At 37.6% G+C, this 15,000-nt stretch overlaps 1 protein-coding gene across 1 annotated transcript; it reads left to right on the top strand.

The window, feature by feature from the left end:
• Positions 1–3,683: 3,683 nt before the first annotated feature.
• Positions 3,684–5,807, top strand: LOC138013365 (uncharacterized). Its single transcript, XM_068860416.1, has 4 exons — positions 3,684–3,858; positions 4,245–4,442; positions 5,402–5,562; positions 5,673–5,807. Exons 1-4 carry the CDS (start codon positions 3,699–3,701, stop codon positions 5,805–5,807), a joined length of 654 nt encoding a protein of 217 aa, XP_068716517.1. The 5' UTR covers positions 3,684–3,698.
• The last annotated feature ends 9,193 nt before the right edge of the window (positions 5,808–15,000 follow it).

Here is a 15,000-nt window from a genome sequence, read left to right as displayed (position 1 = left end):
ACTAGGGGGTATATGGTTTGGACCAGGAAAACCATCCATGACAACTTTTCTAGCTCCATTCCGTGAGCAGATGAACAAACTCAAAAGAGATGATAAGGTTTGATATGATAGTTTATAGACTTTAAACTGGGAATATAATATTGGTCCCTTCTGGGGATGCTGCCAAAAACAAAGAGCTTAAGATTGTGTCTTTTGTGTACATGTAGTACGACCATGTCAATAACTTTCCACAAGGAATTTCTCTGGAAATCAATGGCGAGAGTTTTGTTTGCCGTGCTGTGTGCTTACTGGTTGCCACAGATCTTCCTGGAAAGTCATCAGTACAAGCATTTACTCAGTTCAATGGCAAATCTGGATGTTCGTTTTGTGAGGAAGAAGGGGAAGTTGTGCGAGTGGGAAAAGGTCATTCGAGATGTTATCCATTTATCATTGGCCCACCAAAACATCCAAGGCAAGAAGAAAGAGTTGTTGAGCAAGGCCAACAAGCTCAACTGACTGGATCTCCGGTAGGAATGAACTGTTTTAAAAAAAATCACACTGATGAAGTTACATTGTGAAATGTTTGTGGCTCTTAATACTTAACACTTTTAAATGTCAATTACGGGCATTGCTTTTATTGGCAAGAGAAACATCACTGGAATGTCATAATAATTACAGTACTTATTCAGCTATAAGCTGAGCGATTTTTGCACAAGTCCACACTCAATTTGGGCAAATTTGAAGCCGAAGATCGAAGATCGATCAAATAAAATTTCTCAGCAAATTAAAACAGTAACAAATGAACATGTATTCACTTACAAGCCGAGCTAATTACTGGTAAAATGAAGAGCAGTTGTATTCTTAATGTATCCTCCCAGCACTCCTAGCTGAATGCAAAACAGCATGTGCTGATTGGGACAAGCCAATAAGCTTCTTTGAAGATGCTGCTCAGGCTTAACCGCACCGCACAGGAGTGACCTGATTTTATTGAAGCAACGTAAAAACAAGGTGCCCATCCCATCTCCAATCGGAGGGTGGGAGGGAAAATTACAAATCGCTAGTAGTTAGTAATGCTCTCTGTACAAGAGAACTGCAAGTGAACCTTGAAAGGCTCGCTTGAGCTTTTATAGCTATAATAGACAAATTTGAAAGCTGGATAAAAAAAAAAACAAACAAAAAAAAAAACAAGTATCTGCGAATTGATTCCCCAAATTAACAATAAACATGTGTGATTTGCAAAAAGTCAAATGCAAAATTTCCGGACATGTCGTGGGAGGGATGTTACCAGGTACTTATTTTTGTTGGCCTCTGCTTTAGCCATGCAGCTACTTGTAAAATACAGCATTGACCAAGTTAAAAGGCCTGCTAACTCAAGCTGAGAACTCAAGCTTGCAATGATTTTATTTTGCACCATGATTATAGTCACATCAAGTTTTTCATTTTCATGGACTTGTACATGAATATAATCAGAAGCCACTACTAAATGCACAATATGCATGAAACCAATAATTATTGTCTTGTTATAATTATTGTGGGACATTACAAATGGTTCATTCTCAAACTTGAAATGAAATTCCCTGTCTTAATTATGCTTGTCTGACTTTGAAATTATACTCACATGCATTTGTGACCTTCCACGGGAAAACGTACACTAACGTTTGCCCGTTAAACGGCTTAAAACTAACGGACGGTTAACGGATATTCAACGGTTTTGAAGATTGGTTTAACGTTTTTTACTAACGCTCTGACGGTTTGTGCTAACGCTCTAACGGTTTGTGCTAACGCTCTAACGGTTTGTGCCAACGCTCTAACGTTCTTTCCATCAGTTCTAACGTTCTGCCTTAGCGCTTTAACACCAAGTCTTAGTTCTAAGCTCGAAAGGCTGATCGATGACACCACAACGTGGTGAGCGATTACCGTTCATCGAACAAAGGCCATGGTTTGAAGGACTAGCACCATCGCGAGCTGGCCAAAACAAATCGGATGCACATTTCAGCGAGTTTTTTGCTTTAAGAATACTACGATGTAGACAGGCCACCAGAAACGATTGCGTGACTTTTAAAATACGATTCCGAAGAGGCGCGCCCATGGCGCCATGACTGCTGAATGCAACGAAGTCCGGATAAAAGTGGCTAATCTCGATATGTTTTGACCGTCGGACTCACAATGATGCGATGCATTACTAAATTGTGAATTTCTCACGGCATCCATTACTTCATTAGCTACTGTAGTTGCAAAGTAAAATACAACAAATGATTATTTTCATCCAAAGAAATGTAGCATTTCATGTTGTTTTCAAAGCCGAAGTAACGATAAATTCAAAGCGGTGCGTTCATAAGAGAGCTCTTTGCTATAAATACGATAAAAGAGTTCTGTATCATCAGTTAAGATGCCGAGGGGGCAAAAAAGCTCGCAAGAAACTCCAGGCGAGTGGTTAAGTTAAACAGATATTTTTCAGTTGAAATTTGGTAAGTCATGCATCATTCAATTACATTTAATTTGGCGTTCGCGCAGGATGGGTCTTCGATCTTTGGTCTTCGTTTTTGGAGTCTTTATTGTCCATTCTACCTATTAGCGTAGTTATTTCAGCTTGAAATCCATCCAAGACTCGAAGCGCTCAACCTCAAATAATATCGAAAACTCCAGCATTCCCAGCGCCAAGGATGCGTAGCAGGATTTTCGTATACCGGCTTTAGATACATGCTTGCAGCCGTCACGCCATGTGCTCCTCTCTGATTGGATGATGATTTCTTATTAGCCAATCACAGAGGAGCAAACGTTGTGACGGCTGCAAGCCGTCACACCAAACTCCAACTACGCTTCAATGCTGGATTTTTTCAATTTTATTTGAGGTCCAGCGCTTCGAGTTTTGGACGGATTTCAGATATAATGGCATGAAAGGAAACCTCTGGGTTTCAGCTTGCTTGGTGCGTGATTTGAAACCTGTACGATAGGAATTTGTTTGTGAGTTTCAGCTTGATTGGTGCGTGATTTGAAACCTGTACGATGCGAATTTGTCAGTGAAAATCGGCTTGGTGCTGGAGCGATCCGAAATCGAGCTTTCCACCCTTGTTTTACTATTGGTACGCAGAGGTGAACGTCGAACACAAACCCTTCATTTTTCTCGGTATTTTTAATTTTTTTAAAAAGCGCTCTACTACATGTAATTCTACTAAGTTGTAGAAGGACACGGCCGGTTTTCCCAAAGAGGGTCACATTTTTAAACGACGCTCTACGAATCCTCTGATCCGGAACAATCGATACAGATTATTAATTCACTTGCCAACAGAATCCAAGATTTGCCCAACGGATAAGGTTAATAACTATTATACATCTGACGTATGAGACTAACGCTCTAACGGACGAGGCTAAACCCCTAACGGACGAGGCTGACGCTCTGACGGATGAACCTAACGTTCTGACGGATAAGACTAACGTTCTAACGGATGAAGTTGACGCTCTGACGGTTTCATGTAAACTTCTAACGGACGGCTAACGGATATCTAACGCTTCGGTCAATTTAACGGTTTAGCGTTAGTGTACGTTTTCCCGTGGAAGGTCACATTTGTTACCAAGTACAATATTGTATTAAAGGTGTAAAATATGTATTAATTAAAATTTATTTTATTGTTCAAAAAGGTTTGTGTGTTGATGGTTTTGATATTATCAATGGAATGCCATTGGATTATATGCACAGTGTGCTGCTTGGAATTGTCAAAATGCTGTTTGCCTTGTGGTTTGATAAAAAGTACAAAAATGAGAAGTTTTACATAGGCGACAAAATATCTCTTATCGATGAGCGGTTATCAAAGTGTCAACCACCTGACTTCATATCACGATTGCCTCGCAGCTTGGTAAAAGACAGGAAGTATTGGAAAGGTAAATACATGTATTTTGTTTGATCCTTTCTATTCTTGATTCCAAAGTACACTGTACCTTATAAACTAATTGCGATTTTGAGACAGCAATACCACATTATATTGACAGCTAGTTGGGAGAAAATATATTCCGTATTGGGCGGAGTCGCGAAGTAGTTAGTTAGATTTCTAACTAGGTAGATAGGTAGTTAGATTTCTCTCCCTTGAATCTTGAGAATTGTTTCCCTTGACCATCATTATTGAAGATTCTTTGGAAAATATTTAAAGTAACTTTCTCTTGTATTATGTCATTGAAAAGGGTATTATTAATTGCAATTTTATTATTTATCTTACTCATAATTGAAAAAATTAAATAATGCTCAATTACCTTTTTCTTTAATTTGACAGCTTCTGAAGTGCGATCATGGTTGTTGTACTACTCACTTCCTGTGCTAAAGGGGATTCTGCCAGATGAATATTACAGTCATTATGCCCTCCTGTCCACTTCAGTGTATTTCCTTCTTCAGCAGCCAGTAACACAGGCCCACCTTTTTATGGCAGATAGGCAGCTTGAAGAATTCTACTGCCTCACTCAAATTTATTATGGTACCAATTGTTTCTTAAAGGTTTTTTTTTCAAATTCAATTACATCACAACACTATGTAGAATCAAGAAATTTTTTATTGGGAATTGTAGAAATGTTAATAGACTGGCAGCCATCATTTACTTTGCAGGGCACACTACAACTTTTCGTAGTTTATTTAGTTCCAAACAAGACTTGCTATTTGTTCACAAAAAAATATACTTATCTACAATCTTGGACAAATTAAATGAAACATTGAGACCACACCTCCCCTCAAAATCAGTGATGGGAAAATGGCGCGTTTTGGCCTTCACGCACCTTAATTTTTCATCCTTGATTTGGGGGAGAGGGGGCATTTCTTTTCCATTTTATTCTGTCCAAGATTGTAGTTCCACAGCAAATTTCTCACTAAACCACTAAATAATTGAAACACTTGAAAGTTGGAATAAAATTATAATTTATGAAAATAATTTATCAAAGTGCTCCAAATGTTACAAAAGGCAATTTAAACAACATAATTCCTTTGGGGAATCATTTGACGCAAACAAAAGTTGAATAGAAATAGTAACAACCAAAAATTGGTCAGCACAAACTAAAACAGCACATTTTGGCATTCTCATGTTTATTCTGCTATAATTATTCCAGTGTCATTCGATCAGCCACATTCGCGTCCGGAGTCATTCCGGTATATTCCAGTACCATTCTTGCCCAGTCCGTTTCATTTTGTTGTCATTCCACCTTGTTTCAGTATTGTTCCGGTTTATTTTGGTTTAGTTCCATACTGCATTTTCCCTCCTGTTCAGTATTGCCCTGTTACTCTCCAGTGTGTTTCTCTGTGCACTGAAAAGATTAATAATTTTTGTTTAGATTGAAGAATTGAAAAATGCAATGGTTCCCTTTTTGCAAGTCTAATTTTGACGATTGTGTTTTCAGAAAAAAGAAGTCTGTATACAGTATTTAATTTATCTGTATTTTTATTTAGGTAAAGGAGCATGCACCATCAATGTCCATAATGCATGCAAACATTTGACAAGCAGTGTTAGGCTTGCAGGGCCCTTGTGGGCTTTCTCTTGTTTTGGATTTGAAAGTTGGATTGGTGTAATGACAAAACTAATCCATGGAACCCATCATGTAGCAACTCAGGTGACTATTACACTAATAATTTACCTTACATGTGTGATATGTGGCACTTAATGGCTTCTTTGTCTTTGTTCAATCTGTTAATGAATAAAATTTTAAATTTAATTTTGCAGGTGGTTTCTGCAGTTAAGGCAATGCGGATGATTACAGTGATGGAAAATGAAAACATGGCTGAAAGTTCTGAAGATGTGATTTCTTTAATGCAAACTCTTGATGGCTCACACAGGTTACATGTAGTTGTGGACTGATATAGTAATAGCATCAGGCTTCAACACCAAGATTCAAGATTCACCCACTTTATCTGTTAGGTTGTTTTTTTCTTTTTGGACTGTGTTTCTTAAAATGGGTACCACTAGCTTTTGGAAGGTTCAGCTGTGTTAAAAAATGTGCTTATTCAAGATATTCTGGAATAATTTATAATTTCTTCCCTTTTTTAATTATTAGTTAAATATCATCAAAACAAATTAGGGTTAGGCCACCTGAGCAAACTTGATTTGACCAACACTCAGTTGGCTGAACTGAATGAGGTAATTCCAGGGGCAGCAGTAGACGTCCTGGAGTCTTATTCCTTTAAGAAAATCTGCTTCAGGAAGAAGCTCTTTTACAGCATCGCATGTACAAGAGTCAAAAGGCGAAACAGCTTCACAGTGACTTATCTAGCCAACGATGGAGAAGAAGGAGTTGGGGAAATTGACTACTTCATGAAGATTGTGGTTAAAGGCTGCCACACTCCATATTTCTTGGCAGCAGTTCACCAGATGACTCCCTCCCCAGATAAACATGTAATGGCGAATGTGGTGGTCTCCACTGTTAACAAACAACTAGGCTACCACCTAAAACCATTCATCAGTGACAGGTTTGCTTTTGTTTTATCTTTTACTACTATAATTGTCGCTGTGGCACATGACAGCTTATGTAAATGTACAGTACATGTGCGAATTATCATTATGATAGCATCAGGGTTCTTAATTCCACCCAAAACCCCTAGCACCTGTCAATGGTGTCTACATGTACATGTTACAGCTTTAAAGCCAACTTGATCAGTAGATGACTGATGTGTCAGTTAGTTGCAGTGTTACGCCTGAAAATAGTACAGCAAACTGCTGTTCAAAATTCTATTGAGAATCCTGTAACATGGTGACATCACACTCTTACCACTAAATAATTAACACCTTGAATCATTGTTGGACCTATATTTCCCTTTACATGAGGTGACAATGTTTTGCTAAATGAAACCAGTGATATATAATGGATCCGCCAGACATACAACTACCGTAAAGACTCGCAGATAAGCCGCACCTTTTTTCCAAAAATTTGCGATCAAAAGCGTAGGTGCGGCTTATCTGCGAGACCGTTTGAGAAAGGTGCTGTGAATTTCGGTGTCCAGTCTTCCATCGTCCAATATTATGCCTGGTTACACAGCTTTACAGTAGTCTTTACAGTAGTGCTTATTGGAAGTAACGTGCTGCCCAATGCAAAACCTTAAGGGTTTAGTTGGATGGTAAATCATTTTATGTACCCTGAGGTTTGGGGAAACATGTAAATACAACAAGGACTGTTTGATATAGTTTTTAAAAGTGGAGACAGTAAATGATGCATGTCCTATATATGTAGTAAATATAATGTTATTATTGTTTGAAGGTCTAATTTGCTGATATAAATAAATTAGACATAGACGAAATGAAAACCGATTAATACTAGTAAGTTGCATCCAGGCAGTTGATCATTACCTTGCCGCACAAGGGGATTGAAGCAAGTTAATTGTTTGCTGAGGAGAACAAACTCAGAATTAACTTGCTCATTGATGCGAATGAAGCAAGTAAATTGCCTAGCGAGGAGAAGGATAATTATTTATAATTATTATTGTACTGAATCATACCTCGACCAGTGAGGTGAAACAATACAAAACTGAACATGTCCAACAAGATAAGTGAGGGATGCCATATGCATAATGTCGTGCTGGAGGGCAATATTTGGCATATCACAGAATGACGTCAAAATCATAGGGACAGACACAAAATCGATCAATTTCCTGGCATAGAACACAAGCAGACCGTCAAGATTAGTGTTGCTGCTCATCTGGTGGGTTGCAGCAATTATAGCACTATAATTTTATGACATGAAAATATTTAACTAAAACAAAAATTCCAAATACCTAAAGAAATTTTAGCAGTTTTGAGGCAAAATGTTATGCACTCGTGTAGACTGGTTTAATTTTTCTACAAACATTGATTGAATAAACTTCGAATTTATTTGGATTGGTTTCATTTACAATCAGAGGATGGTGACTTAACATAAAATTTAGTTCTGACTTTAATCACTCCAAGAAATAGTTGACAGTTATCACAAAATAGTTAAGAAGCAATGGAAAGTGAAACAGATTTCAAGTATAAACTTGCTTATGAATTTCTTAATAATTTAACAACAACGTAATTTATTGATTTTTCTTAGAACTCAGCCCATGATGTACATTCCCATTATCAGCATCAAGGAAAAACAAGTGGTCATCAGTTGTCTGCCCTCTGTGGCATACATCTGCGGTGCCCCAAATTGCTGGGAGATGGATTAATTATCAAAAACCAGAAATATTTTGCTGGAAGCAGTCAGTATATTTTTTTCAGCACCACCAAAGTTAGACAATGAAGAGAAAGTGGGGGATTTTGTAGGGAAAAAAATGTACAGTGTACATGTATTGTGTTGCATTAAAGAGTAATATTTTTGTATTAAACTTCTCAATCAATATATGAGCTTTAACATAACTTTCAACATTATAAATTATTAAATTATAGATTTGCTGTTTCTGTTTCCAGTAGGGTGATACAATAATTTTTGTGTACCAATAACTTTTGCATGCATGTATCATTCTTGCATGCATGCAAACAACTCTCATGCATGCAGATAGTAGTGCATGCATGCACCTATGCATGCAATTTTCTTTGCATGCCTGCAGGCATGCATGCAAAAATCTTTGCATGCATTCAGCATGTATGCTGCGTGCATGCTGCATGCATGCATTGTTTGGAAGGGCTTTGTGCTTACGTCAGAGCTGAAAGTATTTTTACTCTGTGGTGTGTTCACTCGGCCAGTGAGCCATTGTCAAACGCTTTGTCTGAACATTGAAGCGATACTCATTGAATAATTGTATTCAAATATGGTCTTCGGAAAGTTGTCAAAATTAAATACGAAAAGCTCTTTTTGCCAAAAATATATTTCATATCTTATCAGTGGGTTGTCAGGAATGTTGAACGTGCAAGCCAGAACACTAAATTAGGTTTTTACCCAGTTTTGACCTAAAACAGCAAATTTAACATGACAGGCCCCCTTTACGCATGTGATGGAAACGAAGTTGTAAGGGATTTTGAAAATGATCACCATGTCAGGCCAATGTTTCTTGATTTCCTTTTACTTAATTCAATCTTTCTGGGTTTAGTATTTTACTGAACCACATGTCTTCGCAGGGGGTATTTAGGAAGGACATCTACCATGGCACTGTAATGATTTACGATACCAAGTGAAGCTATGATCCTGGCAGTTATGAATACAATTTTTGCAATTGTGTAGAACTGCGGATCCATATATGATCCATTTCATATATTATTTCATCGTTGATTCATTGTACACGGGAACATTGGAACCCACAAATGACCAGCGTTCATAACTGCGAGGATAATAGCTTCACTTGATTTCATATCCGCAATTCCATATATGATCCATTTCACACATCATTTCATCGTTGATTTACGATACCAAAGCAATATCGTATACTATTAGGGCTACATATTATGCAAGGATAACCTGAATCTCCTGAAAAACAAAATGCAGCTCAGTTGACATTCATGGAAAAAAATACTGTCAACTTACTGCACTACCACGGGGTACTCAATGGTTTCCTATTTTTAAAAATATCTCATATCTCCTCAATTCCCCCACCCTCCCCCAAATATCTCGTATCCCCACAATTTTTTTACCTAAATATCCTGTATCCTGATTACTTTTCGGCCTTTTGGCTAAGATCAGTTTTTCGGCCAAGGGCTTAACAGTCGAGTGTTATTGTACTACAGTACAAAAAAAAATTAAAAAATAATAGAAATGAAAGAATTTAAACGTGAATTAAAAGAATGAAATACATAAATAAACTAGAAATAGAAATTTAAGAAACAAAATAATAATTATGAAAAAATTCACACCGCCTGAATTAAAATGCCATAGCAGCACCTGCAATTAAATCCCATTGATACACCCACAGCAATTTTTCCAACCTATGACATTTTACATGTAGCAAGTTTGATACAATCCCCTTACCACCAATGCAAGACGTCCTTGTAGATGAAAAAATGGATATACATGATGATGGTGAGAATAACAATGATGATGAAGATTTAGATCCCCATTGGCCATTACCAGATGATAAAAAATAGTTATCCAGTGATGAGATAGTGTTGTCTGAACATGAATTTGAAGATGGCTCTCCAGACAGTGAAAAAGACTTTGCACCATAAATCGTGAATTAAAAGAATAATGAAATACAGAAATAAACTAGAAACACAAATTTAAGAAATAAAATAATAATTATTAAAAACTTCACACCGCCTGAAGTGGACTGTTCATATTTCATTCAGTCCAAATGGTATATTTAACTCGCCATTTTCATAATTAGCAGTTCACTTTTACAAAAAAAAAGTAAAGAACAGTCCAGTTTTGACCAAGTCTAGAAAATGTGAGAAATTAAACCTTCGGTTTTGTTGCAAAGCCATGTTGCCTCGAAACAAACTCAAGCTTTGCTTTCCAAAAATAAACTGCCCGTGTGAATTAACCCTTGAACCATTCAACAACAACTTGTCAACTGTGCGTCCTAAAAGGTAGTAAGCCAAAATGTGGGGCCGGGGACAGGGTTTTTTTCCTTTTTTTTTTTTGTTTCAATTCTTGTCGTTATTCTCCTGCACTGTGGTTTTCGAATGACCGGCATCTGTCCTTGATTTATGGTGGAAATTAGTCAAAAACACTAAGGAACTTTGGACTTTGTTTTTTTTTGTGTTTTAAAATCGAAGTTGGTTTTTGCAAGCATCGGACTCAGTCTTTCAGAAAATCGGAGTTTGTTTTTTGAAATTAAGATAATTTCTGACAATGCTGAGATTGTAGTTTATGGAATATACGCCAACTGCCAGAAACACTGAAGACTTGCTGAGCTCCACACTTTAAAATAGCACTGTAATGTTTACTTCTTGGGAAATTAACCAGAATAGCAGTTCCACGATGATCATCACGCAGTCACGCAACATTTTTGTTTGTTCTTGTTGATGTCATGTTGTTGTCTGTTTTTAGAACAAACGGTTTGTAGTAAAGCCAGAGTCGCAAGGGAACTTGCTAGTCAATTCTATTCGGATGTCAAGGGATCGAATCCAACATCACGATAAAAAACACAACAACATTGAAAACAATTTTGCAAAAACAAGGAAATGAGAAAGTTGTGTGACGACTATTGCGAAACTGTGGCTATGTTCCGGTTTCGTTTTAATTGTATTGCGGAGAAGGTTTTTAAGAAGTAAACATTAAAATGTGGAGCTCAGCGAGTCTTTAGTGTCTAGGAGTTAGGGTATGTTCCCCACAAAAACTCATGTCGCATGTCGTAATTTACGGTGCAAGATAGCCTGATCGATTCTCAGATGGTCTAAATCATTCTAGAATGCATGGAATAGAGTAATCTGGACACGCCCGTCCGGGCTCCCAATGACCCCAAACATTTGTGATTCTGTTTCGTTTGAACAGATTTCTACCAAACGTTGCACATTACCTTGGGTACTCAATTTCAAAAAAAGAGTCTCAATGTTAAATTATGAAGTCATATTTGATGACATCACAAAAACGTGTCATGCAAAGCTTCAAATTATACCATAAAATATACCATTTGAAAGGGCATGACTAGGGAGTAAGGTAAGGTAAGGTAAGGTAACTTTATTTAAACACGGCATTTCCTTCAGGTATACATTTACATTGAAGTATAGAAAAAACTAACTTCCCAACTAATCTAAAAACTAAGTTAAAAACTAAAATAATAAAAAGAAAACACCTGCTTTTCAAGGAGCCTGTGTGTAAAAAACAGAATATCGCTAATTAAATTATTTGTCGATCGAAATTGACGTCTCTTAATTTTCCCTTAAACATACTAGGGGATGTCAATTGCTGCACCTCCAGAGGCAAGCCTTTCCATAACACACTTCTGCTGTAAAAAGACTTCTTTTATAAAATTCAGTATGGGGTTGCGGAACAGCGAGCTTGTATTCATTCTCTCTAAGGTTATAACCAGTTAAATCGCAGCGACAAACAAAACGCGAAGTCAGATATTCTGGGGCAGTGTCATTTACATTGCAATGCATCATTATTGCTTTACTGACTGCGCGCTGATGGACAAGTTTCGACCACTTTAAATTTTGAAATAATTCACTAGTACTGCAGTCATAATTAGAGAAAGTCAGAATGCGAGCGACACAATTCTACAATTTTTGCAATTTAGACGAAAGGTTCTTAGAACAGTTTCCCCATACTACATTACAGTAATCAAAGTGTGGCTGTACCAGTGAATTGTATATGTGAAGTAGAATCTCAAAAGGGAGAAAATACCTAATACGCTTAATCGCACTTATGTGAGAAGCAACCTTCTTAGAGATTTCGCTAATATGACATTCCCAAGAAAGATTTCCATCGATCTGAACACCTAGGGATTTTGAAGTCGAAACGTGTTTAATCGTAAATTTGTTAATTTCAATTATGGGATTCCTTTCTAGTGTTGACAGCCTTTGCCTAGACCCAATTAATAAAAATTCTATTTTAGTCGTGTTTAGTGTAAGTTTGTTTGCTGCAAGCCATATACGAATTCTATCTAAATCTATTAAAGGGGAACTCCGGGGTGAAATTGAAGTTATCTTGTATGTTTGGCCTCTGTCCCATGTCTCAATTTTTGATAACATCATTCCCATATCGTTTCATTGGAATTAAATATTGTCTCTGATAGACGACCAAAAATGCAAATAGAAATCCGCCATTTTGGAGAAAAATTTGAGCCGCGGTCAGTGGTCAGCAGCTCGTGATGACGTACAATCGTCAAATTTATAAAAGGCTGCTTCTTCATTCTTCAAGTTTCCTTAAATTATAATTCCTGTTGTTGTATCTGTATCTTCGACTTTACTTTCCTTTTACTTTAAAACGGGAACACACGTACACGTACACGGTGACTTACCACAGGATCGCACAAGACGATCGCCTGAAGGCATGGCTCAACAGAATCAGATGGAAGAATATGCCACCACTTGAAAACAGCTACGTCTGGAGCGATCATTTCATGGCAAGCTGTTTCGAGATAGATTTCCGGGAAAAATTAACGCGGTAAAAATCTAGGAGGGTTTTGAAGGATGATGCTATTCCATCCTTGTTTAGCTATGGCCCTCAAAACGAAAAAGCCGTGGTTATCAAGCGAACATTGCATTCAGCGACAAATGCATTGAGAAGTTAGTGCTTGTCAGTTTGCTTCGTTTCTACTATGAATCAGATAAATTTGCCCACTTACATGTCAATGTTTGCACACGCTTTGAAGTGAGGGGATTGCGCGACCCGATGTATAAACAATGGTTTCATGGTGACAAATTTCAGTGTACATCCGCCCAGTTTTAAAATATATTATGCTGGGTTTACTTGGAAAATAATGGCGAGGTAACCGACCTTACAAATGACCTATAATCGGTAATTTCCGGTGTTTATTTTTCAAGTTTGTCACTCTAAAAAGAGGAGGAAATGACAAAATGAACTTAGACAAATTCAAGGCTTTCAAGTTGCAGTAAAGTGAAGAGAATTACCTTGTATATTCGCATTTTAATTGTCTTAGACTCTTTCAGAACTACTTGCTGCAGACATAGAGGACAATGTATCTTCAGATGACCCAGTGACTAATGAACCTTCAATCTCCATTGATTTGGAAATGCCTACCTCAGTCCCAGAAATGCATGATGTGGGAATTTGATTTTGTTTTGATCCCATTACCCTAAAAAGCGTGGAGGTTAAAACTGAGATGTGCAAAACTAAAGGCAATGATAATGTTGTATGTGGTACTGCAAATATTGACGTGTCCTCCTATACTTCTTTAGAGGATGATATCCCACAAAATCCACATGCTGTCAAATGGAAGATTCCGCATGACCCCAATTATGCCATAGCAGCACCCCCAATTAAATCCTATTGATACACCCACAGCAATTTTTCCAACCTATGACATTTTACATGTAGCAAGTTTGATACAATCCCCTTACCACCAATGCAAGACGTCCTTGTAGATGAAAAAATGGATATACATGATGATGGTGAGAATAACAATGATGATGAAGATTTAGATCCCCATTGGCCATTACCAGATGATAAAAAATAGTTATCCAGTGATGAGATAGTGTTGTTTGAACATGAATTTGAAGATGGCTCTCCAGACAGTGAAAAAGACTTTCTTGTGTTTGGTTCCTGTTTGAACAATTTACTGAAAAAGTGTCCAAAATGTGGGGGTGTGATCATTGACCAAAAAAGGAAAATGGCTGGGAGCATGCTATCAGTTGTGCTAATCTGGCATCATTATCTGGGCATACAGAACTGTGGGAATCTCAACCAGTTATTGAAAGGAAGCCCCTGGGAAACCTATTATTGGCAGCAGCCATATTTTTTACAGGAAGCACCTTATCAAGCATCAGCAGGCTTGCATCAGTACTTGTTTCCAGTTCTTAACTGATAATTTCCATGAAAGATACAAACTTGTATTTTTCTTTGGTTATTTAATTCATGGACATGTTTAAAACCCGTTTTCTCATTCATCTGCATAACGGAAGCCTTCAAAGCCCCACTCTTCCTCTGGCCTCGGTGGAGGATAAAAATTTCTTATGCACATCACTGCACAAGATCGATGAAAGAACCACCCTTATCTCCTTTCCTAAAATGTCCCAGCACCATCGAGCCAACTTTCTGTAGGCAAATGTTTATAAAATTTATCTTCGGGTCCATCAAATGGATCTTTGTACTGCTGCTTGTACTGATACCAAGCTGTTTGAAGGACCCATCCATTTACACAAAGTGGGTGAAACCCTGGGTGATGCATTTGCGTTCTTCGCCACATTTGCCGCTAGTAACGGCCTCGATAAGCTTATTTTTGACAGGTTCAATTTCTTGGCAGCATATGCATGCCTCCGCTCTTCCCATAATCTGACAATTGCTGCATGTACGCCAACGTCACGAAAAACTAACATTGCAATTGCTCTGTATTTTTCGTGACTTTCTTCTATTAGGAATGCGTTTATGAACAGAGAACGAGCGAATGTAAGCATTGGTGGCAGCAGAAGCAAATTATGTTGCCTTCACGCATATTCCCTTAAAACATTGAGTTAAACTTAAGACGTAAAGTTTATTATGGAGGAT

Source organism: Montipora foliosa, chromosome 8, assembly GCF_036669935.1.
Source record: "Montipora foliosa isolate CH-2021 chromosome 8, ASM3666993v2, whole genome shotgun sequence".
In the NCBI taxonomy this organism is placed as follows: Eukaryota; Metazoa; Cnidaria; class Anthozoa; order Scleractinia; family Acroporidae; genus Montipora; species Montipora foliosa.
The sequence above is the reverse complement of the archived record's forward strand: the minus strand, read 5'-3'. Positions and strand labels throughout refer to the sequence as shown.

What these genes read in the sequence shown, in the direction of transcription:
- LOC138013365 (XM_068860416.1), top strand. Translation starts at nt 3,699, where the DNA reads ATGCTGTTTGCCTTGTGGTTTGATAAAAAGTACAAAAATGAGAAGTTT. An exon ending in AGACAGGAAGTATTGGAAAG is followed by an intron (nt 3,859 to 4,244) that starts GTAAATACATGT and finishes TTAATTTGACAG; the next exon opens with CTTCTGAAGTGCGATCATGG. An exon ending in CCTCACTCAAATTTATTATG is followed by an intron (nt 4,443 to 5,401) that starts GTACCAATTGTT and finishes ATTTTTATTTAG; the next exon opens with GTAAAGGAGCATGCACCATC.